General features: G+C 49.2%; 1 protein-coding gene across 2 annotated transcripts in view; it reads right to left on the reverse strand.

The window, feature by feature from the left end:
- Nucleotides 1-3,410: 3,410 nt before the first annotated feature.
- Nucleotides 3,411-23,788, reverse strand: part of cchcr1 (coiled-coil alpha-helical rod protein 1) — a 36,988-nt gene continuing 16,610 nt past the window's right edge. The window contains exons 8-17 of one of the 2 annotated variants that reach the window (XM_052043759.1): nucleotides 23,650-23,760; nucleotides 19,656-19,762; nucleotides 17,065-17,177; nucleotides 15,260-15,338; nucleotides 13,952-14,076; nucleotides 11,613-11,801; nucleotides 9,877-9,978; nucleotides 8,049-8,200; nucleotides 5,401-5,554; nucleotides 3,411-4,131 (exon numbers count right to left, since the gene is read on the reverse strand). In XM_052043759.1, the coding sequence (XP_051899719.1) occupies nucleotides 4,028-4,131; nucleotides 5,401-5,554; nucleotides 8,049-8,200; nucleotides 9,877-9,978; nucleotides 11,613-11,801; nucleotides 13,952-14,076; nucleotides 15,260-15,338; nucleotides 17,065-17,177; nucleotides 19,656-19,762; nucleotides 23,650-23,760 (1,236 nt within the window). In that variant the 3' untranslated portion in view covers nucleotides 3,411-4,027. The remainder of the gene's footprint in view (nucleotides 4,132-5,400; nucleotides 5,555-8,048; nucleotides 8,201-9,876; nucleotides 9,979-11,612; nucleotides 11,802-13,951; nucleotides 14,077-15,259; nucleotides 15,339-17,064; nucleotides 17,178-19,655; nucleotides 19,763-23,649; nucleotides 23,761-23,788) is intronic. The other variant, XR_007958621.1, reaches the window with a different exon arrangement.

Genomic DNA, 23,788 nt, shown 5'->3' on the forward strand with positions numbered 1-23,788 from the left:
TGATTCAAGTCCTCAGCCAGATACCAAAATGTGAGAATCTCTGCCAGTGTGATCCGGATTCCAACCACCTTCTGAGTGAAAAAAACTCTTGCTCCGCTCCCCACTAGGCCTCTTACCCCTTGCCCTAAAACTATGCCCTCTGATTATATGGGGAAGATTTCCCATTCACCCTGTCTGTGCCTGTCATAATTTTATACACCTCTATCAGGTCTCTTTCCTCTGCTCCAAGAAAAACAAACCCAACTTATCCAATCTCTCCTCATAATTCATCTGACTAATTAATTTGAAGATATATTAAGAAAATTCTATGTGTTACCTTGTGCTGACGGGTTTGCATATAAAAGACAGCTATTCAGATACGGTTCTGCTTAACACACTGGGATTGCCTTCAGGGGAGGACAGAGCTACAGCCTGAATTTATCACTGGGGTCTCTAGCATGCAACGTCAGAAGGTTCTGGGGGTATGGCTGTAGTGAATACAAATGATTCGTTTGTAGTGCCAGTCCCCATGTTCTGTCCTTTTTTTTAACTTTTGTAAGCGAGGAATTAGGAATGCACAGCAAAAACAAAGTGTTGGGACTCAGCAGGTCAGGAGGCATCTGTGAAAAGAGAAACTGTTAACATTTCAGGGCAGGTCCTGTTTGACAAACCTATTGGAGTTCTTTGAGGATAAAATGAGCGCAGTGGATGGAGGGAAACGGGTGGATGTTGTATACTTGGATTTCCCGAAGGCATTTGATAAGGTGCCGCATAAAAGACTTATCCATAAGAGAAGGATGCTTGGAGTTGGGGGTAGGGTATTAGCATGGATAGAGGATTGGTTAACCAATAGAGACAGTCGGGATAAATGGGTGTTTCTCATCAGTGGTGAGCGGGGTGCCGCAGGGGTCGGTGCTGGGCCCACAACTGTTCATGATATACATTAACGATTTGGAAGAGGGGACCGAGTGTCGTGTACCTAAGTTTGCTGATGACACTAAATTGAGTGGAAAAGCAAATTGTGCAGAGCGATATAGGTAGGTTCAGTGCGTGGGCAAGAGCCTGGCAGATGGGGCACAATGTTGGCAAATGTGAGGTCATCCACTTTGGAAGGAAAAATAGAAGATCAGATTATTACCTAAATGGTGAAAGATTGCAGCGTGCCGTTGTGCAGAGGAACTCGGGAGGGCTTGTGCATGAATCGCAGAAGGTTGGTTTGCAGGTGCAACAGGTTATCAAGAAGGCAAATGGACTGCTGGCCTTCATTGCTGGAGGGACTGAATTTAAGAGCAGGGAATTTATGCTGCAACCAGACGGGGTACTAGTGAGGCTGCACCTGGAGTACTGCGTGCAGTTCTGGTCTCCACACTTGAGAAAAAATATACTGGCCTTGGAGGTGGTGCAGAGGAGGTTCAGCAGTTTGATTCCAGAGATGAGGGGGTTAGTTTATGAGGAGAGATTGAGTCACCTAGAACTATACTCGCTGGAATACAGAAGAATGAGAGAGGAACGTAGAGAAACATAGATTTATGAAAGGGATAGATAAGATAGAGGCAGGAAGGTTGTTTCCACTGGTAGGTGAGACTAGAACTCAGGGACATAGTCTCAGGATTTGGGGGGACAGATTTAGGACAGAGATGGGTAGAAACTGTTTTTCCCCAGAGAGTAGTGTAGTGAATCTGTGGAATTCTCTGCCCAGGGAAGCAGTAGAGGCTACCTCATTAAATATATTTAAGACACAGTTAGATAGATTCTTGCCTAGTAGTGGAATTGTTATGGGGAAAAGGCAGGTAGGTGGACCTGAGTCCACGGCCAGATCAGCCACTATCTTATTGAATGGCGGAGCAGGCTCGACGGGCCAGATGGCCTCCTCCTGCTCCTATTTCTTATGTTCTCACCTTATTTGATACTTTAGTGGTCCTTGAATCTCAAGTTGCTCTGCTCTGGTTACATTTTACATGAAAATAGTTCAGCCAATACCCCATTCTACTGGAAACAAGACTCCTCTTTGTGTTCTCCATTCTAATTAATTCCTTTTTTCCCCAGGATCTCAAAGCTGTGGAATGCTCACAGAAATGAAAGGTCTACATTTCCATAATGCCTTTCAAAACCACAGGATGTTCCTAAGTAATTTTGGTCCCTATTGTAATGTAGGAAACCCAGCAGGCAATCTTCACACACGATCCTGTAAAACAGGAATAAGAGCACAAGGAACGGGTAGGAATCAGCCTCTCAAACCTGCTCTGCCATTCATAAGAACAAGGCCAATCACCACTCTCCTGTTACTCCCCATATCCCTTGGGGCTAATCAGCCCCTCAAACCTGCTCTGCCATCAGAAAATGGCCAGTCCACCACTTGCCTTTTACCTCCTTGTACCCCTGGCCCCCTTGATTCAAATGCATATCAGTTTTTTTTGCTTATTACAACACAAGCCGTTCAACCCCTTGGTTCCACGCTAGCTGTCCTCAGAGCAAGCCCACCAGTCCCCATCCTCCTCGCACATGTCCCTCAACTCCCCTTCGATTATTTTTGCCACTTGCTTGCACCAGGGGTTAATTTCACAGCCGCCAATTAACTATCAGGTTTGGGATGTGCGAGGAAACTGGAGCAGCCAGAGAAAGCCAGGGTCAGGATCGAACCTGGGTCCCTGGATCTGAGACGGCAGCACCAGTCTCTGTGCGCTCATCTTTGTCGTGAATATATTCAACGATTCTGATGCCAAAGATCTCTGATAAAGGTTCATGAACCTCAGAGAAGAAATTTCTCATCATGTTGACCTTAAATGGGTGACCCCTCATTCTGAAACCATGCCCGCTAGTTCTAGATCCCTTCATCCACGTCATTAATATAGATTGTGAATGTCACACTGATCCCTGTGGCAACCCACTGCTTGCCCATCTGTAAATGAACCAAGTATCCCTTCCACAATACCATACCCCCAACTCCATACCTTTTCTGCTCATGTTGTTGCATGGCAGGCACGGTAGTGTAGCAGATAGCATAACGCTATTACAGCACCAGTGACCTGGGTCCAATTCCAGCCACTGTCCGTAAGGAGTTTGTACGTTCTCCCCATGTCTGCGTGGGTTTCCTCCGGGTGCTCCGGTTTCCTTCCACATTCCAAAGATGTACGGGTAAGGAAGCTGTGGGCGTGCTATGTTGGCGCCAGAAGTGTGGCGACACTTGCGGGCTGCCCCCAGAACACTCTATGCAAAAAAAAGATGCATTTCACTGTGTGTTTCGATGTACATGTGACTAATAAATAAATATCTATCTATATCTAAACCCTTGAACTGGGATTTCTGTCATCTCCTTCGTTCCAGTAATCTCTGGAATTGAGTCCTTCACTGTAGTCTGTCATTGCACAGGCAGCCTTGCTGAATCTGCTCAAAACCCAGCTTTGCTAATAGCCGAAACAGCAAACTGAATTAAAATTGATGATGTGATTTATTATTAAAAAAACAATTTTATTCAAAATATAAACTCTTTAGTTTGCAGTGATAAAATAGAGGAATTAGAGCCAACCTATCAGAAATATTGCAACAGCTGAAAACTGGTTAGTGAAACATTTTGGTTAAACCATGGTACGGTGTATAAAACAAAGCAGCTGTCAGACTTAAACTTCCACAAAGTTAGGTCTTTGGCTGGTAATGGGGTTACAATTTAGTATGCAATCATCCCCTACATTGACTCAAACAGTGTCCCAGTGTGTAACCATTTTTAACGCTGGTTTAACGTCTCATCTGTGTTGATGAACAGCTTCCGACTGCGCACTGGGGCTGCAGCTTTGGATTTTTGTGCTCAAGTCACTGGACTAGGAACGAAACCTTGCAGCGTTGTCTCAGAGGCAGGAGCACCATCAGATGAGCCTCAGCTATCCCAGTCTGTGCCACAGGGAAACCAGCGTGATGAAGAACTACTTCAGAGAGCTGCTGGAGGAACGAGCTCCAACCTTTAGTCTTCGACACGAGTTATCAACTAATCTTGTTTGTGGAATCTTTTGATCATCAGTCAGGTAGTGATCTTCAAGGAAAAGTTCTTTCCCTCCTACTCTGTCTCTTCCTCCTCCTCTGTCACCTCTCTGTCCTCTTGGTCTGCAATCACTGCTGCACTCAACACCTGCAGTTCCTTGAGAACCTCTGCAAGGGAATCTGGAATAGAAAAAAAGAACATTGTCGTGCACCTTTCACAATTTGAGGGCACCAAAGTGATCCAAGTGTAGGAGCACTGGCCGATGCTGTCGGCAAACTCCCACGAACATCAACGTGATGATCACCTGATGGTGCTTCTCAATGATGTCGCTCAAGAGCGGCCCTGTGGGGCAGCTGCCTCCTCGCGGTGCCGGAGACCCGGGTTCGATCCTGACCTCCGGTGCTGTCCGTGTGGAATTTGCATGCCCACCCTGCGGCTGCGTGGGTTGCTTCCAGTTTCTTTCCGCACCCCAAAGACATGGGGGCTGGTAGGTTAATTGGCCACTGCGGGTCACCCCTGGTGTGTTAATAAATGGAAGGATTTAGGAAAGGGGAGTTGACGGGAATGTGGGGAGATTAAAATGGGATTAGTGGACGATTAGTGTCAATGGGCACTTGATGACGTGAACTTGGTGGGCAGAGGGAGCTGTTTCTGTGCTGTACATCTCTAAATCTTGTCTGGGACAGAGTACAGAACTCTCTGCTCTCCCTCAAGAGGCATTTTTCACCCACCTCCACTCCCCCCTCTCACTTAGAGGGTAGGCAGGATCTTCATCCTAACCAAAAGCCTTTGGTAGCTACAGGCCCTGCTCAGTGGGATGAAGGGAAAGGGGGTGAGAGCAGGAATGCTGGAGCGAGGGACGAGGACGAGAAGTGGAACTGTGGGTTACGGAGCGTGGAACAGCCGATGATATCAGAAGTATTGGCATCTGAGGTGGCATCATGAGAAGAAATGTAACTCGGAGAGTGGAATCCAGTCCAGAGCTCTCTCTGTCAATTCCCAGCCTCTGCATTATTTTGTTTTAAGTACTAAATCTGGTAACTCTTCAGCAGACGAGGATGGCAGCCATTTTGTGCACAGCAAGATCTCAGAAACATCAAGAAGGTTAACCAGTTAATCTATTTCGGTAACAAAAGCAGAAAATGCTGGAAATGCTCGTCAAGCCAAGCAGCATCTATGGATAGGAAAAGCAGAGTTAACGTTTCGGGAACTGGCATGGAACAGTTCAGATGAAAAATCACTGACCTGAAACACGAACTGTTTCTCTCTACACAAGATCCTGACTGACCTGCTGAGTATTCCCAGCATGGTTTTACCTTGGATTTTGTAACATCTGCGGTGTTTTGGTTTCGGATCAGTGCTGCCGAAGGATAAGTGACCGGCTGCAGTGCCATTTTCCGTTTCCGTTTTAACTTGCATCACGGGAAACCGTGAATCCCCACAGTTACCTTTACTGGGGTCCTTGGCTCTGGCCCTCGATGCTGGCGACTGAGGTAGGCCTCTGGTTGGCTCCGATTGGTCAGACAGGGCAGCAGAGGTGTGGATAGCGATAGCTCGGCTTTTCTTGAACTGACTGAGCAGCCCTTCCTGTCTCAGCGTAGCCTGTCGTACAAAAATAATCATTCACCGGTTATATTTTTTTCCTTTTGCCCTAACTTGATGTAGTTATGGACGGAATGATCTGTCTGATGGCACACAACACAAGCCTTTCCCTGTATCCCGGTACATGTGACAACAATATACCAAGTACCGAAGGCTCTGGTGAAAAAGCCACCTGTCAGCGTCATGCTGCCGAGGCACCAGTGACTGCAGATGCTGGAATCTGGGGCAACACACAAGGTGCTGGAGGAACTCAGCAGGTCGAGCAGCATCCGTGGCGGGGGATGCACGGTTGACGTTTTGGATTGAGACCCTTCCTCTGGGCTGTCTGGCAAGAACAGTGGCGCAGCGGGTAGAGCCGCTGCCTCTCAGTGCCAGAGACCCAGGTTCAATCCCGACCTCTGTCTGTGCGGAGTTTGCGGGTTCTCCCTGTGACCGTGTGGGATCCTCCCCGGTTGGTATTGGTATTGGTTTATTATTGTCACTTGTACCGAGGTACAGTGAAAAGCTTGTTTTGCATACTGATGGTACAGGTCAATTCATTACACAGTGCAGTTACATTGGGTTAGTACAGAGTGCATTGAGGTAGTACAGGTAAAAACAATAACAGTACAGAGTAAAGTGTCACAGCTACAGAGAAACTGCAGTGCAATAAGGTGCAAGGTCACAAGGTAGATTGTGAGGTCAGAGTCCATCTTATTGTATAAGGGAACCGTTCAATAGTCTTATCACCATGGGGTAGAAGCTGTCCTTAAGTCTGGTGGTACATGCGTTATGGCATTCCCTCCCGCATCCCAAAGATGTGTGGGTCGGTAGGTTAATCGGTTGCTGTAAATTGCCCCCAGTGTGTGGGCGGGGGGGGGGGGGGGGGTGGGAGTCAATGGGAGTGTGGGGAGAATAACAAACTAGATTAATGTAGGATTCGTGTTAAGTGGACGGTTGTCGGTCAGCACAGACGATGGGCTGAAGGGCCCATTTCCATGCTGTATCTCTCCGTGTTTGTGTGGATATGCGGAACAAACTGAGGGGGCACAGGCACTGACACAGGGGTGCCATCAATGATTATAAAGGGGACACTGGACGCACATTCAGCTGACTACTGGACCTACCTCAGCAGGTCTGACAGCATCTGTGCAATAAGCTGAGAGGAGATCTGCAGGCTCCGTTCAATGCTTGTGGGCACCATTTATTACAGAGCAGGCACACTTTTCCATCTTAAAATGATAGCTGATGAAAGTCAAAGTTTGGTTTATCAGTGAGCCGCCAGCAGGTCTGCTTATTCCTGCTCATTGTTTCCTCGAGCTCTGACTGTGAGGTTGCAGCTCTGGAGGGAAGTCCCTAACTGGAGGACGCCGCTGTAAGGTGTGGTTCGTGGGTCTCCCATTGGAGAAGCTCCCAGAATGAGCTCCTTCAGAAGGCTGAGATCACCGAAGGTAAAACCCTGGTCCTTGCCAGCTCCTGCTGGGGACTTTTGATCACCATGGAACCAGGCACAGTAGTGTAGCGGTTAGCGTAATGCTATTACAGCGCCAGCGACCTGTGTTCAATTCCCGCCGCTGTCTGTAAGGAGTTTGTATGTCCTCCCCCTGTGTCTGCGTGGGTTTCCTCCGGGTGCTCCGGTTTCCTCCCACGTTCCAAAAAGACGTTCAGTTTAGGAGCTGTGGACATGCTATGTTGGCCCCGGAAGAGTGGCAACACTTGCGGGCTGCCCCCAGAACACTCTCAGTAACGCAAAAAGACGCATTTCACTGTGTGTTTCGATGTACATGTGACTAATAAATATCTATCTAAAATAATGAGGGGCACAGACAGAGAAGACAGTCGTGAACTTCTCCCTGTAGTAGAAGTGTCCGCAAAGAGAGGACACAGGTTTAAGGTAAGGCGTAAGAGCTTTAGAGGGGACATAAGGAAGGAATTTTTCACCCGCGGGGGGGGAGGGTTGGAATCTGGAATGCACTGCCTGAGGGGGTGATGGAGGCAGAGACTCTCACAACATTTCTGTATCTGGACCAGCATCTGAATCGCTGAGACGTTGAAGGTTAGGGACCAAATGCTGGTAAACACGACCAGTGTGGATGGGTACTCGAGGGCCAGCATTGGACAGGGTGGGCTGAAGGGCCTGTTTCTATGCGGTTCAACTCTGAATCCACATGCATTTGGTTCAGGTCAGGTCTACATTCTGATTTGGGGGTCAGCTCAGGATGATTTGCTTCGCATCTCCTTGCTTCACTTCCAATGCATCTGTGCGGTTCACTTCAACCGCCCCAAGCCACAGCAAGCTCCCTGCCTCATCAACGTTCAGGGTGACGTGATATCTCCTGCCTGCTTCTAACAGAAGCTCGTTGACCGGAAACACTCCCCACGGATGCTGCCCGACCTGCTGGGAAGATCTCCAGCTCTATTCCCCTTGTCCCGTCCCGACGATGAGGCCCTGCACCCCTCGCTCTGGGCAGCTCCCCCCGGCCCCCATTGATGCAAACCAGGGGCCGGTGCCTACCACGAGAAGGTTCTTGTCCCGTTGCAGTTCCCGCAGCTGCTCACTCAGGCGCTGGGTCTCCCGCCGGTGCTGCTCTTCCTGTAATCTTCCGCAGGCTTCCAGCCGCTCCCTGTCCCGCGCTGCCTGCCGGTCCATTTGGCGCAGGGCCACCACTGTGTTTGTGAGAAGCCGAGGGGAACGTAATGAGCAGCTGCCCTCACCCCGCCGGGGGACGGAGGGGAGGATGGACTGCGAGTGATTCGGGGAGGGGGTTGGTGGGGGTGATTTGATGAGTTGCTCCCCTTTAGTCAGAATGTGCCTAGGGAGTCACCACCATTGTCATCTGCTGAACAGTAGGGCAGGGAGGGATAGCAGGGGGCAGAGGGAGGGACTGTGGGAGGCAGAGTTAGGGGCATACGGAGGTATTGAAGCAGAGGGAGGGTGAGGGGGGACACTAAGGGAGATGTGGGAGAGGGGCAGAGGGAGGGGGGAGGGGGAGAGGGGGCAAGGTCACAGAGTCATACAGCACGGAAACAGGCCCTCCAGCCCAACTCATCCATACCCATCTAACATGCCCATCTAAGCTGGTCCCACTTTGTCTGCATTTGGCCCATATCCCGTTAAACCTTTCCTATCCGTGTACCTGTCCTGGTGTCTTTTAAATGCTTTTATTGTACTTGCCTCAACCACTTCCCCTGGCAGCTCGTTCCATAGACGGACCACCCTCTGTTTGAAGGAGTTGCCCTCCCCCCCGTCCCCCAGCTCCTCTTCAAATCTTTCCCTCTCACCTTAAACCTGTGCCCTCTAGCTTTTGATTCCCTTTCCTTGGGAAAAAGACAGTGTGTATTCACCTTATCTGTGTCCTTCATGATTTTATACACCCCCGAGTCTCCTACGCTCCAAGGAATAAAGTCCCAGCCTGCCCAACCTCTCCCTATAACTCAGGCTCTCGGCTCCTGAAAGCATTCTCATAAACCTTGTCTGCACTCTTTCCAGATTAGTGACACCTTTCCTATAACAGGGTGACCAGAACTGTACACAGTGCTCCAGGTGCAGCCTCACAAACGTCTAGTACAACTACAACATAACCTCCCAAGTTCTATACCCAGTGCCGTGCCAAACACCTTCTTCACCACCCTGTCTACCTGGAGTTAGAGGGAGGTGCAGGCAAGGTCAGGGGAAGGGTGGACAGTGGCTGGGGGGGGTTGCTGGGGGAAGGATTGGGCAATGGGCTAGGTGGAGAGGGGTACAGAGAGGTTCAGCTTGAGAATTCCAGAGCTTGGGACCTAGGCAGCCGACAGAATGGCTGTCAGTGGTGAACCCATTGAATCAGGGATGGGTTCTCGAAGTCAAGATGGGAGGCATGCAAGGCTCTTGTTCGTTGCAACCTCCCAATCTGCTGGAAGAACTCAGCCGATCGAGCAGCATCCGCGGGGGGAACGGAACCGTTGACGCTTCATGTTGAAACCCTGAACTGGTCCTGAGGCAGGGTTTTGACCCGAAGCATCGACAATTCCTTTCCCCCCCACAGATGCTGCTCGACCCGCTGAGTTCCTCCAGCAGATTGTTCGTTGCTCCAGATTCCAGCATCTGCAGTCTCTTGTGTCTCCGTCAGTAGCAGGGGCTTTGGAGGAAGGAACTGGGGGGGGGGAGAGGTGAGGGGCAGAGGCAGGGAGGGAACGAGGAAGATTTGAACACAAGGTCGGGGGCGTTTAATCGAAAGCACTGCCCCACAGTGAAGACAGAGGACAAACTCAGAGTGGGTGGGGGGGATCCTTTCCACTCGTCTCACCACCCCCACCCGCCCACCCCAATCCCCCCCCTTCCCTGCCTGCGCTGGCCCACTCACCAGCCTTGGTGTGCTCCCTGCGGGCCTCGTTGAGTCGCTTCTCCATTTCGGACAGCTGCTCGGCTGCGCGGCTCTCCACCTCTGCCACCTTCTCCCGCAGAGCTGCAAGGACCAACGTGGGCCGGTGAGCGTGTCGTGATCGTCGTGGGTTTATTACCATCACACGTACCGAGACACACTGAGAAGCTTTTGTGATTCTGTTAGGAGGTTTTGTTAAAAGACTGGGGACAGTTCTCCTAAAACTGACATGTGTAGGAACTCCTTGCAGAGGGCAGTGGATCTCTGGAACTCTACACCGCGGAGGGCTGTGGAGGCCAGATCGTTGGAAACATTTAAAGAGGAGGTCGATATATTTTTAATATAACACGGAATTGAGGGCTGTAGGGAAATGGCACATAAGAGGAGATGAGGCCTGGGGCAGGTCAGCCACATTCGTGTCTGGCTATGCAAGTAGATAGGTTGGTAAAGAAGGCGTATGGCATGTTTGCCGTCATTGCACGGGGCACTGAGTACAAGAGAAAGGAAGTCACGCTGCGGCTGCATAAATCTTTGGTTAGGCCGCACTTGGAATATTGTGCGCAGTTCTGGTCGTCCCATTACGGGAAGGATGTGGAGGCTTTGGAGAGGATGCAGAAGAGGTTTAACAGGATGCTGCCTGTGTTAGAAGGTGTGAGCTAAAAGGAGAGGTTGGACAAACTTGGGTTGTTTTCTCTGACGTGTCAGAGGCTGAGGGAGACCCGACAAAAGTTTATAAAATTATGAGAGGCATAGGTAGGGTAGAAAGTCAGAACCTTTCTCCCAGGGTAGAAATGTCAAGTACTAGAGGACATGCATTTAAGCTGAGAGGGGGAAAGTTTAGTTTTACACAGAGAATGGTGGGTGCTGGAATGAGCTGCCAGGGCTGGTGGTGGAAGCAAATATGATAGAACATAGAACATTACAGCACAGTACAGGCCCTTTAGCCAACAATGTTGTGCTGACATTTTATCCTGCTCTAATATCTATCTAACCCTTCTCTCCCACATAGCCCTCCATTTCTCTATCATTCATGTGTCTATCTAAGAGTCTTTTAAATGTCCCTAATGTATCTGTCCCCACAACCTCTGCAGGCAGTGCGTTCCACACACCCACCACTCGCTGTGTGGGGAAAAAAAAACTTGCCTCTGACATCCCCCTTATACCTTCCTCCTTAAACTAGTGGCGTTTAAGAGGCTTTTAAGTGGGCACATCAAGATGTAGAGAAGGTAGGGATATGGATCATGTTTAGGGTTTAGATTAGTTTAATTTGGCACTGTGTTCAGTACAGACATTGTGGGCCAAAGGGCCTGTTCCTGTGCTGTACTGTTCTGTTCTGTGTTGAGTGGCAGGGCCAGGCTTGAGGGGCGGAGTGGCCGACTCCTGCTCCTTCTCTGCACATGGACCTAATCACTAGAGCTCTCCACTTAGCACAGCGCAAGGACCATCGGCAGGCGGACTGCAGTGGTTCAAGAAGGCGTCTCACCAGCGCCTTCTGAAGGGTGATTCAGGATGGCCAATGAATCACCCTGGCCACATCCCATAAATGAATGTCAGCAAGCACAAGGCTGATGGGTGAATGAGCTTGGCTGTGTGAGGCCTGAGAACGAGGTGAAATCTACTGAGGACGTTCGTCCCCAACCGCAGCTTCAACCCGTGGCCGTGGTTCTCCTTTGTGCCGCGCCCCAGCCTCCCACCACCTTGGCGAAGGTGGCACTCACCTTCTTCGTACCTCCCCTGCTGCTGGCACAGGTCTGCCCGCAGGACCTCAGCAGCCTCCCGAGCCTCGCCCAGCTCCTGCTGAGCCTCGGTCAGCCGCTCGGTCAACCTCTGCTGCTGCCGAGTCTTCTCTTCCAAGGCTTCCTCCAGCTGCCCGGCCGCTGCCGCGTGGTCCTTCAGCTCCGCCTCGACTAAAACGGAAACAGGAGGATGGAAAGGAGAACATTTCCCCAAAGAACGTTCATATTTATGACAACAGGAGTGTGGATTTAAATTGTGGCATCAGCATCGTTCAGTCAAAACCCAACACCAAGCCACACAAGGAGATATTAAAATTGGTTTATTATTGTCACATGTACTGAGGTACAGTGAAAAGCTTTGCTTTGTAGGCCATCCATACAGATCATTTCATTACAACAGAGGTGGATGCTGTGGAGGGCCGTCGAAGTAGCAAGGGAAGCAGAGAGGGTTAGGGAGGGCGTTCCGCAGCTTGGGGGCCAGACTACAGACGGCCTGGCCACTCACGAGAGGGTGGAAGCTGAGAGGATGTTTCCCGTCGTGGCATAAGAGAGAACGAGATGGACGCGGTTTCGGAATAAGGGGTTGACTCGACGAATCAGGAGAAGTTTCCTGTCTTTGGAACCGTGGAGCAGTGGAGGCAGAGTCAGTGAACATATTGAAGGTGGAGATCGACAAGACGTTTAAGCTGCAAGGGGGTCAAGGGTGTGGGAGAGAGCGGGGAAGTGATGTTCAGGCCAAGACTGGATCCGATTGAGTGGTGGAAGAGGCTCGAGGGCCCAACAGGCTAACTCCTGCTTCCATTCCTTTGGTTCTACTGGTGGCTGCATGTCACGGGGAAATTGGATGAGCCCAAGGAATCAGAAAACTTATGGGGCTGCAGGGCCCGAGGAGGCTCCCTCTGCACCTGGACCAACTGACTCTTCCCCTTTCCTGAAACTGTTGAATGGTGTTTGAGTGGAGCCTCACGAACACGAGGAAACTTTCCCTGGCTTCTCACACCAGGAATGAGCTCAGGTGGCGAGTGCTGGGAAGCTCTTTGATTGTGGAACGTTCAAACCCAGTCCTGTCCTCAACTAATGCCTCTCAGTCTTGACCTCACAATCTACCTCATCACAGCCCTTGCACTTTGTGTCTGCCTGCACTGCACTTTACTTTCTCTGTAACACTACTGTGACTGTTTTACCTTGTACTAGCTCAATGCACTGTTGTAATGAAATGATCTGTATGGGTGGCATGCAAAACAAAGTTTTTCACTGTACCTTGGTACATGTGACAATAATAAACCAATTTACGTTCTTACTGCTCCTCCTCCCCCCCCCCCCCCCCCCCCCCCATTGGGCAGAAGATACAAAAGCCTGAAAGCACGTACCACCAGGCTCAAGGACAGCTTCTATCCTGCTATTGTAAGACTAATGAACAGTTCCCTTGTACAAAATGGACTCTTGACCTCACAATCTACCTCGTTATGACCTTGCACCTAATTGTCTGCTTGCACTGCACTTTGTCTAGAGGTACGGTGAAAAACCCTGTCTACGCCTCTCATAACCTTATAAACCTCTATCAGGTCTCCCCTCAGCCTCTGACGCTCCAGAGAAAACAACTTAAGTTTGTCCAACCTACCTCATAGCACATGCCCTCTAATCCAGGCAGCATCCTGGTAAATCTCTTCTGCACCCTCTCCAAAGCCTCCACATCCTTCCTGTAATGGGGCAACCAGAGTGGCACACAATACCCCAAGTGCAGACTAACCAAAGTTTTAGAATCTGTGTCCCTGATCCCTGAACCATTCACCAATGGGATCAAGTTCTCAATTCATCTAGAGTCCAGATGAAGAGTCACGACCCAAAACGTTGACCACCCATTTCCCTCCACAGATGCTGCTCGATCCGCTGAGTCCCTCCAGCAATTTGTTTTTTTTGCTGCAGATTCCAGCTTCTGGAGCAACGCACAATCTGCTGGAGGAACTCAGCCAGTCGAGCAGCACCTGTGGGAGGAAAGGAACCATCAATGTTTCGGGTTGAAACCCTGCACTGACTCCTGATGCAGGGTTTTGACCCGAAACGTCGACAATTCCTTCCCACCCCCACGGATGCTGCTCGACCCGCTGGGTTCCTCCAGCAGAGTGTGTGTTGCTCCAGATTCCAGCGTCTGCAGTCTCTGGTCTCCCATTCATCCTGTCTAAACCTGCCACGGCAGGGAGCGCCTCTGTGACTGACACCAATGATTGCGGTGTTATTTGGCCAGCATAACCGGCTGTCTGGTGCAGACTGAGTGGTTGCGGAAGCTGCTTGCAGAAGGGCGAGGGCCACAGGGTACTCACACTTTATCCGCGCCTCCGTGACCTTCTTCTCGATCAGTTGGGAGTTCCGCTTCAGCTCAGCTGCCAACAGGTCCCGCTCGCCGTTCAGCAGCTCGAGCTCCTTCTCCAGGTCCTCGCAGCTGCGCCTGTGGGAACAGAGCGGGAGAGGCAGTGAAGGCAGGTGGCTCAGGGCTGTGCAAGGTATGCCAACCTTCGCCAGCTGAAGGTCCTGCCGCAGAACCCCCTGGTCCTCGGGGCTTGGGGGAGTGACGGGCGGTGCAGCAGTTAGTGCTGCTGCCTCGCAGCTCCGGACAACCCGGCTCAAACTTGGTGCTGGGCGCTGTGTGTGTGGAGTTTGCATGTTCTCCCTGTGACCGCGTGGATTTCCTCCCAAGTCCCAAAGACGTGCTGGCTGGCAGGTTAACTGGTTGCTGGCGGGTGGCGCAGTTAGTACAGCCGCTGCCTCAGAGCAGCGGAAACCCTGGTTCAAGCCCCACATGGTGCTGTCCACGTGGACTTTCCAAGTTCATCCCGTGACTGTGGGGGTTTCCCCTGGGTGCTCCGGTTCCCTCTCACATCCCGAAGATGTGCGGGTTTATAAGTTAATTGACTGCTGTAAATTGCCCCGAGCGTGTGAGTGGTGTTCTAAGGGGTGGGGGGGGTGTAAAAGGTAACTGGAAATGTAAGGGTTAGTGGTGTGCAGCTATTATTGCTTCAACCATGGTGTGACTATAGTTATGACTTCAAGATGTGCAGGTGCTTTGGTGAAACAAAGAAGTGCTTAAGGCATATCTTGTTTTGCTGAAGTTTGCTGTAAGCAACTGCCCAAGTATGTGCAGCTCTGCAGGTAGGCATCTTTAAATTTAGTATAAAAGGAGGGACACAAACGTATAAATCTTTGAGTGGGGATCGATACGGAGCTCGGGTTACACTGTTTACTCTCTGGATCCCTCACTCTCATTGGCGTTAAAGAATAAAGCATTAGTTGTACGCTCCTTGGTTCTGCTGTCGTCTGCTTTATTACACCGTGGGTCGACTTTCACAGGGATGGGGGGAGTTTACGAGAATATTGGAATGAAAAATGGGATTAACGTAGGATTAGTGTAACTGGGTGGTTGGTGACGGGCGCAGACTCCATGTGCTGGAGGTCCCGTTTCCGTGCTGTGTCCCTCTGTGACTCTACAAATTGCCCCCAGTGTAAGTGGGTGGCGAGAGAATGGAGCAATGGCGTTGAAGAACAGAAGCTTGGGCTTCGTGCAGATGGGCGCTTGGAGGTCAGCAAGGACACGGTGGGCCGAAGGGTCTGTTTCCGTGCTGTGCGGTACCGACCTGCCCATGTCTCCTCCTGTCTCTCTGCTCCCCTCCTGCAGCTGAAGCCGAGCGAGTGCCTCCTTCCGAGCACACAACCCTGGTCAGAGCAAGATGAAGGCTGTCACAAATGGAGCCCGCTGTGCAACAACTCCCATCCCCCAGCACCTGTCCCCTCTTTCCCCTCCTCCTCCTCACTGACAATCAATACAGGCGCACCTCAGGGATGCGTGCTTAGCCCACTGCTCTTCTCTCTCTACACTCATGACAGTGTGGCTACGCAGAGCTCAAACACCATCTACAAATTTGCCAATGACACCACTGTTGTTGGCAGAATCTCAGGTGGCGATGAGGAGGCGTACAGGAGTGAGATAGATCGGCTGGTCGAGTGGTGTCGCAACAACAACCTCGCACTCAACGTCAGCAAGACCAAGGAACTGACTGTGGACCAGGAAGGGAAAGTCAGGAGAACACACACCAGTCCTCATTGAGGGGTCAGTGGTGGAAAGGGTGAGCAGCTTCAAGTTCCTGGGCGTCAACATCTCAGAGGATCTATCCTGGGCCCAACACATTGATGCAATCATGAAGAAGGCATGCCAGCGGCTCTACTTCATTAGGAATTTGAGGAGATTCAGTATGTCACCAAAGGCTCATACGAATTTCTACAGATGTACGGTGGAGAGCATTCTGACTGGTTGCATCACTGCCTGGTATGGAGACACCAATGTGCAGGATCGCAAGAGGCTGCAGAGGGTTGTAGACTCAGCCAGCTCCATCACGGGCACAGCCCTCCCTACCATTCAGGTCATCTCTAAGAGGTGGTGCCTCAAGAAGGCAGCATCCATCACTAAAGACCCTCACCTGGGACATGCCCTCTTCTCGTTACTACCATCGGAGAGGAGGTACAGGGGCCTGAAGGCCACTCTCAACAATTCAGGAACAGCTTCTCTCCCTCCACCATCAGATTTCTGAACGGTCCATCAACACTATATCATTATTTCTTTTTTTTTCACTAATTACTTATTTTTGTAATTTATAGATTTTTATGTCTTCCCACTATACTGCTGCTGTAAAACAAATTTCACGTCATATGTCAGTGATAATAAATCTGATTCTGATTACCCCCTCCCTGTCCCGAACTCCCATTTCCAGCTGTAACTCAAGCTTGGGTGTCAAACAAACCGTCTGAGCAAACAACAGTGTCTACCACCTCGCTCCTAGATTTGTGGCAATGTCAGCGGTGGTGGCAATGGAAAGGGTAGGTTAGCCAGCTTCAGGGGAGGTGAAGTTCTCCAATGCCTTCTGCCCTCTCGGGTACCGGCCAATTCCCACTGGGAAGTGCACACACAAAGATGTTAATTGGAATTGGTTTATTATTGTCACTTGTACCGAGGTACAGTGAAAAACTTGTCTTGCATACCGATCGTACAAACCAGTTCGTTACACTGTGCATTGAGGTAGTACAGGGTTAAACAATACAGAATGCAGAATAAAGCGTCACAGCTACAGAGAAAGTGTAGTGCAGGTGGACAATAAAGCGCAAGGCCATAATGAGGTAGATTGTGAGGTAGATTACTAGGAAACTGTTCAATAGTCTTATAACGGCGGGATAGAAGCTGTCCTTGAGCCTGGTAGTACGTGCTTTCAGGCTTTTCAATCTCCTGCCCAATGGGAGGGGGGAGAAGTAAGAATGTCCAGGGTGGGTGGGGTCTCTGACATTGGAGGAGGACGCAGGTACACCCGACAAACTAGTCCCCCGACAATCCCACCCACACTTCCCGAGGAAATCCAAACGGAATTTGGAATGGTCGCTGAAGCTTGCTCACCGTGAATGGTATCGATCCGCTTGTTGGCGAAGGTCACCCTCTGACTCAGGTTCACCAGCTGACACAAGGCCTTCTTCAGTTCTGCCTCCTGCTCCAGGAACTTCTGGTAGAAACTACACTCGGGGGGAGGATGTGGGGTAAAGAATTGGTCAATGTCACCAGTCTACCCGCTGAAAACCTGAGGTCATCCAAAACTCTGCTGCCCATTTCTTAACCGGCGGCCAATCACCCTCAGGTTTATTGTCTCTCAGTTGAGCTGCATCTTGACAATAACATCTTTGTGCTTGTTTTAAAATCCTTCCACATCATAACCTCCTTCAGCCCTTTGCCCCCTGGAGTTATTTGCACCTCCAACTCAGGCCCTGAATTGAATCACCCCACCACTGGTGGCCTTGCTCTCAGCTGTCTAGACCCTAAGCTCTGGGATTGCCTTTGGATACCACCCACCCTACTTCCTTAAAATGCAAGCAAACTTTTGTCATCTGCCCCGGTGTGGTGTTACATAGAACATAAAACAGTACAGCACAATACAGGCCCTTCGGCCCACAATGTTGTGCCAACCTTGAAACCTCACCTAAGACTATCTAACCCCTTCCTCCCACGTATCCCTCTATTTTAAATTCCTCCATATGCTTATCCAGTAATCTCTTGAATCTGACCAATGTTCCCGCCTCCACCACCACCTCAGGCAGCGCATTCCATGCCCCAACCACTCTCTGGTTAAAAAACCTTCCTCTGATATCTCCCTTGAACTTCCCATCCATTACCTTAAAGGTGCCCTCTTGTATTGAGCATTGGTGCCCTGGTTACCTTCTGTCTGACAACAAACAAAGAACCTCAGGGAATTTTGTCACATTAAGGGTGCTGTACTGATGCAAGTTGGTGTTGTTATCAGCCCTTGTGACCTGTCCCTGGGTCCATCCTACGGATTTGCCGAGTTAACAGGTAATAGTCTGCATGATGTCAAATCAGTGTCAAGCCCAAATGCTCTTCACCATCTACAAAGTACGTCAGGACTGGGATGAAATACTCTCCAATTGCCTGGGTAAATGCAGCTCCACTCACCCTCAATAAACTCAACACTGTACTGGGTGGAGCAGCCCACTTGACTGGCACCCAATCCACTATCCAAACCATTCATTCTCTACACCGTGGCTGCAAAATGCACTCTAGTTACTTGCCTGGGCTATTCCCACAGCAAACTCACAACCTCCACCATCAAGAAGGACAAGGGTAGCAGGCACATGGGAACTTTACCTCCAAGTTCCCCTCCCAGTCACGCACCATCCTGATTTGGAAAAGATTCGCTGTTCCTTCATCCACAGTGGGTCTAAATCTTGGAACTCCCTACCTAACAGCAGTTCACAACAGAGACTGCAGTGGCTCAAGAAAGCAGCTCACCCTCACCTCCCCCAGGGCAGTTAGGAACGGGCAACACGTGCTGAACTTGCCAGTGATGCCCAGGGCCAAAGAAGCGGATGAATTCCTGCAGCACCTGGTCTGGGAGAATGAGAACTGGGCCAAGAGCATTCGGGTGCCCTCTGCTGGGCAGTAATATTGGTGCAGGGAAGTAAACACTGGGGTGGGGGGTGCCACTTCAACAGTGCCCAGGCGCCAATCAACTTCTGGATTCTTCTGCTGTAGGGAGGTTATAGAGTCATACAGCATGGAAACAGGCCCTTTGGCCCAACTTGTCCACGCCGACCAAGATGCCCACCAAAGCCTGTCCCATTTACCCATGTTTGCTCCATATCCCTCTAACCCTTTCCTGCCCATGTTCCTGTCCATGTGCCTTTCACACGTTGTTATTGTACCCACCTCAACCAGCTTCCTCTGGCAGCTCGTTCCATACACGCACCACCCTCTGCGTGAAGTTGTTGCCTTTTAAATCTTTCCCCTCACCCTCAATCTACGCCCCCTAGTTTTTGATTCTCCAACCCTGGGACAAAGACTGAGTGCATTCACCCTATCGATGCCCCTCATGATTTTATACACCTCTATAAGATCACCCCTCAGTCTCCTACGCTCCAAGGAATAAACTCCTAGTCTGCCCAACCTCTCCCTTATAACTCAGGCCCTCGAGTCCTAGCACCATCCTCATAAGTCTTCCCTGCACCCTTTCCGGCTTAATGACGTCTTTTCTAAAATAGGGTGACCAAAACTGTCACAATATTCCAGGTGCAGCCTCACCAACATCTTGTACAACTGCAAGATCACATCCCAACTCCTACACTCAGTGTACTGACTGATGAAGGCCAGTGTGCGAAACACCTTCTTCACCATTGTATCTACTTGTGACGCCACTTTCAGGGAACTATGTACTTGTATTCCTAGGTCCTTCTGTTCTACAACACTTCCCAGGGCCCCACCGTTCACTATGAAAGTCCTACTCTGGTTTGACTTCCTAAAATGCAACACCTTGCACTTATCTGAATTGAACACCTTCTGCCAGAAGTGTTGGCCACGAACAGATTAACCACGCTACTAAACCCTGCACCCACACAGCAGAATGTAATTCACTCTCCCTTGGCGCATCAATATCATTCCAACAGGATGCATCTTGAACTGATCCACTTTGTCACTCCACCTACCTGCTCATTTGCTCTTGGACATGGCGGAGAGCACTGTCGGCTCGGTCTGCCTTCTCCTGAAGCCGAACCACATTGTTCTCAGCATCAGCCAGGTCGTCCCTGAGGCACTGCAAGGATAAAGAGATGATTACCTACTAGAGAGAGAGAGAGAGAGAGAGAAAGAGAGACACAGAGACACACACAGACAGAGGGAGAAACAGAGACACACACAGAAAGAGAGAGAGAGAGAGAGAGAGAGAGAGAGAGAGAGAGAGAGAGTGCAAAGCAATTACTTAAATGGCGACCACTTGCAATGCAAACAGACCTGGGCCCCCTGCATGTGAAATAAATTAACATGCAGGTTCGGCAAGTGTTGGGAAGGCTACTGGAATGTTAGTGGAAATGGAATATAAAAGTAGGGAAGTTTGGATGCAACTTTCCAGAGTGCTGGTGAGACTGCACCAGGAGTGCTGTGTGCAGATCTGGTCTCCAGATTTAAGGATTAATGGACGTGATGGGCACTGCAGGTCAGATCCACCAGATTAATTTCAGGGTTGAAGATATTGACTTACAAGGAAAGGTTGAGCAGGTTGGACCTGCACTCATCGGTTTTTAAAGGAATGAGAGGTGATCCTATTGAAACATTTAAGCTTCTGACAGGGAATTGACAGGGTCGTAAGAACATAAGAAATAGGAGCAGGAGGAGGCCATCTGGCCCGTCGAGCCTGCTCCGCCATTCAATAAGATCATGGCTGATCTGGCCGTGGACTCAGATTCACCTATCTGCCTTTCCCCCATAATTCCCCTACTATGCAAAAATCTATCTAACTGTGTCTTAAATATATTTAATGAGGTAGCCTCTTCTGTTTCCCCGGGCAGAGAATTCCACAGATTCACTACTCTCTGGGAAAAGCAGTTTCTCCCCATCTCTGTCCTAAATCTGTTCCCCCAAATCTTGAGGCTATGTCCCAAAGTTCTAGTCTCACCTACCAGTGGAAACAACCTTCCTGCCTCTATCTTATCTATTCCTTTCATAATTTTACATGATTCTGTAAGATCCCCTCTCATTCTTATGAATTCCAGTGAGTCCCAGGCAATTCAATCTCTCCTCATTAGCTAACCCCCTCATCTCCAGAATCAACCTGGTGAACCTCCTCTGCACACCTCCAAAGCCAGTATATATCTCCTCAAGTACGGAGAGCAGAACTGCACGCAGTACTCCAGGTATGGCCTCACCAGTACCCTGTACAGTTGCAGCATAACCTCCCTGCTCTTTAATTCAGTCCCTCCAGCAATGAAGGCCAGCGTTCCATTTGCTTTCTTGATAACCTGTTGCACCTGCAAACCAACCTTTTGCAATTCAGGCACAAGCACTCCCAATTCCCTCTGCAAAGCAGCATGCTGCAATCTTTCACCATTTAAATAATAATCTGATCTTCTATTTTTCCATCCAAAGTGGATGGCTTCGCATTTACTGACATTCTACTCCATCTGCTAGACCCTTGCCCACTCACTTAACCTATCTACATCTCTTTGCAGACTCTCTGCATTCCCTGCACAATTTGCTTTTCCATTCAATTTAGTGTCATCAGCAAACTTAGATATGCTACACTTGGTCCCCTCTTCCAAATCGTTGATGTATATCGTGAACAGCTGCGGGCCCAGCACCGACCCCTGCGGCACCCCGCTCACCACTGATTGCTAACCAGAGAAACACCCATTTATCCCAACTCTCTGCTTTCTATTGGTTAACCAATCCTCTATCCATGCATCCTTATCTTATGGATAAGTCTTTTATAAGCACCTTATCGAATGCCTTCTAGAAATCCAAGAGCACAACATTTACCTGTTCCCCTCCATTACGCTCAATATATCCTCAAAGAACTCCAGTAAGTTTGTCAAACAGGACCTGCCCTTCCTGAATCCATGCTGTGTCTGCCTGGTGGAACCACTTCTATTCAGATGTCTCACTATTTCTTCCTTAGTGATAGCTTCAAGCATTTTCCCGACTACAGACGTTAAGCTAACTGGCCTATAGTTACCTGCCTTTTGCCTACATCCTTTTTTAAACAGTTGTGTGACATTCGCTGTCTTCCAATCCACCAGGACCTGCCCAGAGTCCAAGAATTTTGGCAAATTATCACAGGTGCGTCTAGTATAACTTACGCCATTTTTTTTCAGTACCCTGGGATGCATCCCATCAGGACCAGGGGACTTGTCTACCTTTCGGCCCACTGGTTTGCTCATCACTACCTCTTTAGTGGCAGCGATTGTATCGAAGTCCTCACCTCTCATCACATCCAAAACATCTCTATTTGGCATGTTAGACGTGTCCTCCACCATGAAGACTGACACAAAATAGTTGTTCAAGGTCTCGGCCATTTCCACATTACCCAATATTGATTCCCCCTTCTCATCTTCCAAGGGACCTACATTCACTTTAGCCACCCTTTTCCACTTTATATAATTATAAAAACTTTTACTATCTGCTTTTATATTTTGTGCAAGTTTACTTCAGTAATCTATCTCCCCTTTCCTTATTGCTTGCTTAGTGGTTCTTTGGTGCTTTTTAAAGTTTTCCCAATCTTCCAGTTTCCCACCACTCTTGGCGACTACGGTCATGAATATGTATTGGTATTGGTTTATTATTGTCACTTGTACCGAGGTACAGTGAAAAACTTGTCTTACAAACCGATCGTACAATTCATTACACAGTGCAGTTACATTGAGTTAGTACAGAGTGCATTGATGTAGTACAGGTAAAAAGAATAACAGTACAGAGTAAAGTGTCACAGCTACAGGGAAAGTGCAGTGCAATAAGGTGCAAGGTCACAACAAGGTAGATCGTGAGGTCACAGTCCATCTCATCGTATAAGGGAACCGTTCAATAGTCTTATCACAGTGGGTTAGAAGCTGTCCTTAAGTCTGGTGGTACGTGCCCTCAGGCTCCTGTATCATCTACCCAATACAGGATAGGTTTCCCCTAACAGGAGTATCTAGACCCAGTTGGCATTGTTTCAGAATAATTGTCCACGCGCATTGTTTCAGAATAAATCCATTCTAAATAGAGATGAATAAGAACTTCTTTGCAGAGGGTTGAGAATTTTTGCAGAAAGGTTGAGTCATTGAATATATTCGAACTGGATAATAACATTTAAGCTACAAGGGAGTCAATGATTATGTGATAAGCACAGAAAAGTGGTGCTGAGAACAAAAGTACATGGTGTAGAAGGCTGTAAAGGCTGTTTGATCTTCTGCTCCTGTTTCTTATGTTCTGGATGGAGTAAGAAACAAGTGAGAAAGAGATAGAAAAATTAAAGGTAAAAGAATTAAAAAACAGATTAAAAAAAAAGAACACACATAGAAAGAAAGAGATTAAGAGAAAGGGGAAGATGAGAGAGCGAGAAAAAGGAAAAGGAGAAAGTTAACAATAACTGTCGCCAGTTCATTCAGCATGTTCAGTGTAACTGGAAAACAGATGGAGATAAAAGTACAGCTGCTTCAACACTGAAAGAAAGGATGAACATTACGTCACTATTGTAATACAGGAATCGCAGCACCACACTGGAAGCACCAGTCTAGGTTTTGTTCTTGGTCGTCTGTGGAGTTTGAACCCACAGCCATCAGACCCAGAGATGAGAGAGCTTCCGCTGAAAGCCCAGGCTGACATCGAAAGCCAACATTCACATCCAATCTCAGTGCTCACAGCTGAAGGCTTGGTAGACAGCTAAATTCCTGGTGGGCATCTAATTCCGTGGTGGACACCCAAAGCCGTGGTGGGCACCCAAAGCCATGGTAGATATCTAAAGAATTTGTAGACTTTTCAAGCATGGCTAGATTCAAAGCAGAATGTTGTAGCTGAAAGCACCTCCAATGCAATACTTTTCTCAGATACCCTGTACGCATTTACTTCAGTACTATTGCACACTTCTGTATTTTTATGTGAAGTACACACTTCTACATTACATACACGAGTGCTCACACTCCCTTTTGCTCTCCTCTGATAATTACTCACCTGGTTTTTCACCCGCTCCATGTCCACCTCTGCAGTCCTGTCCTGTAAGCTGTGGACCAGCACTGCATGTTCCCGACCTTTCACTGCAAGCTCCTCCTCCAGGTCTGCAATCTGCATTTGGTACAAGAATTTGAGCTGT

Source organism: Pristis pectinata, chromosome 34, assembly GCF_009764475.1.
Source record: "Pristis pectinata isolate sPriPec2 chromosome 34, sPriPec2.1.pri, whole genome shotgun sequence".
In the NCBI taxonomy this organism is placed as follows: Eukaryota; Metazoa; Chordata; class Chondrichthyes; order Rhinopristiformes; family Pristidae; genus Pristis; species Pristis pectinata.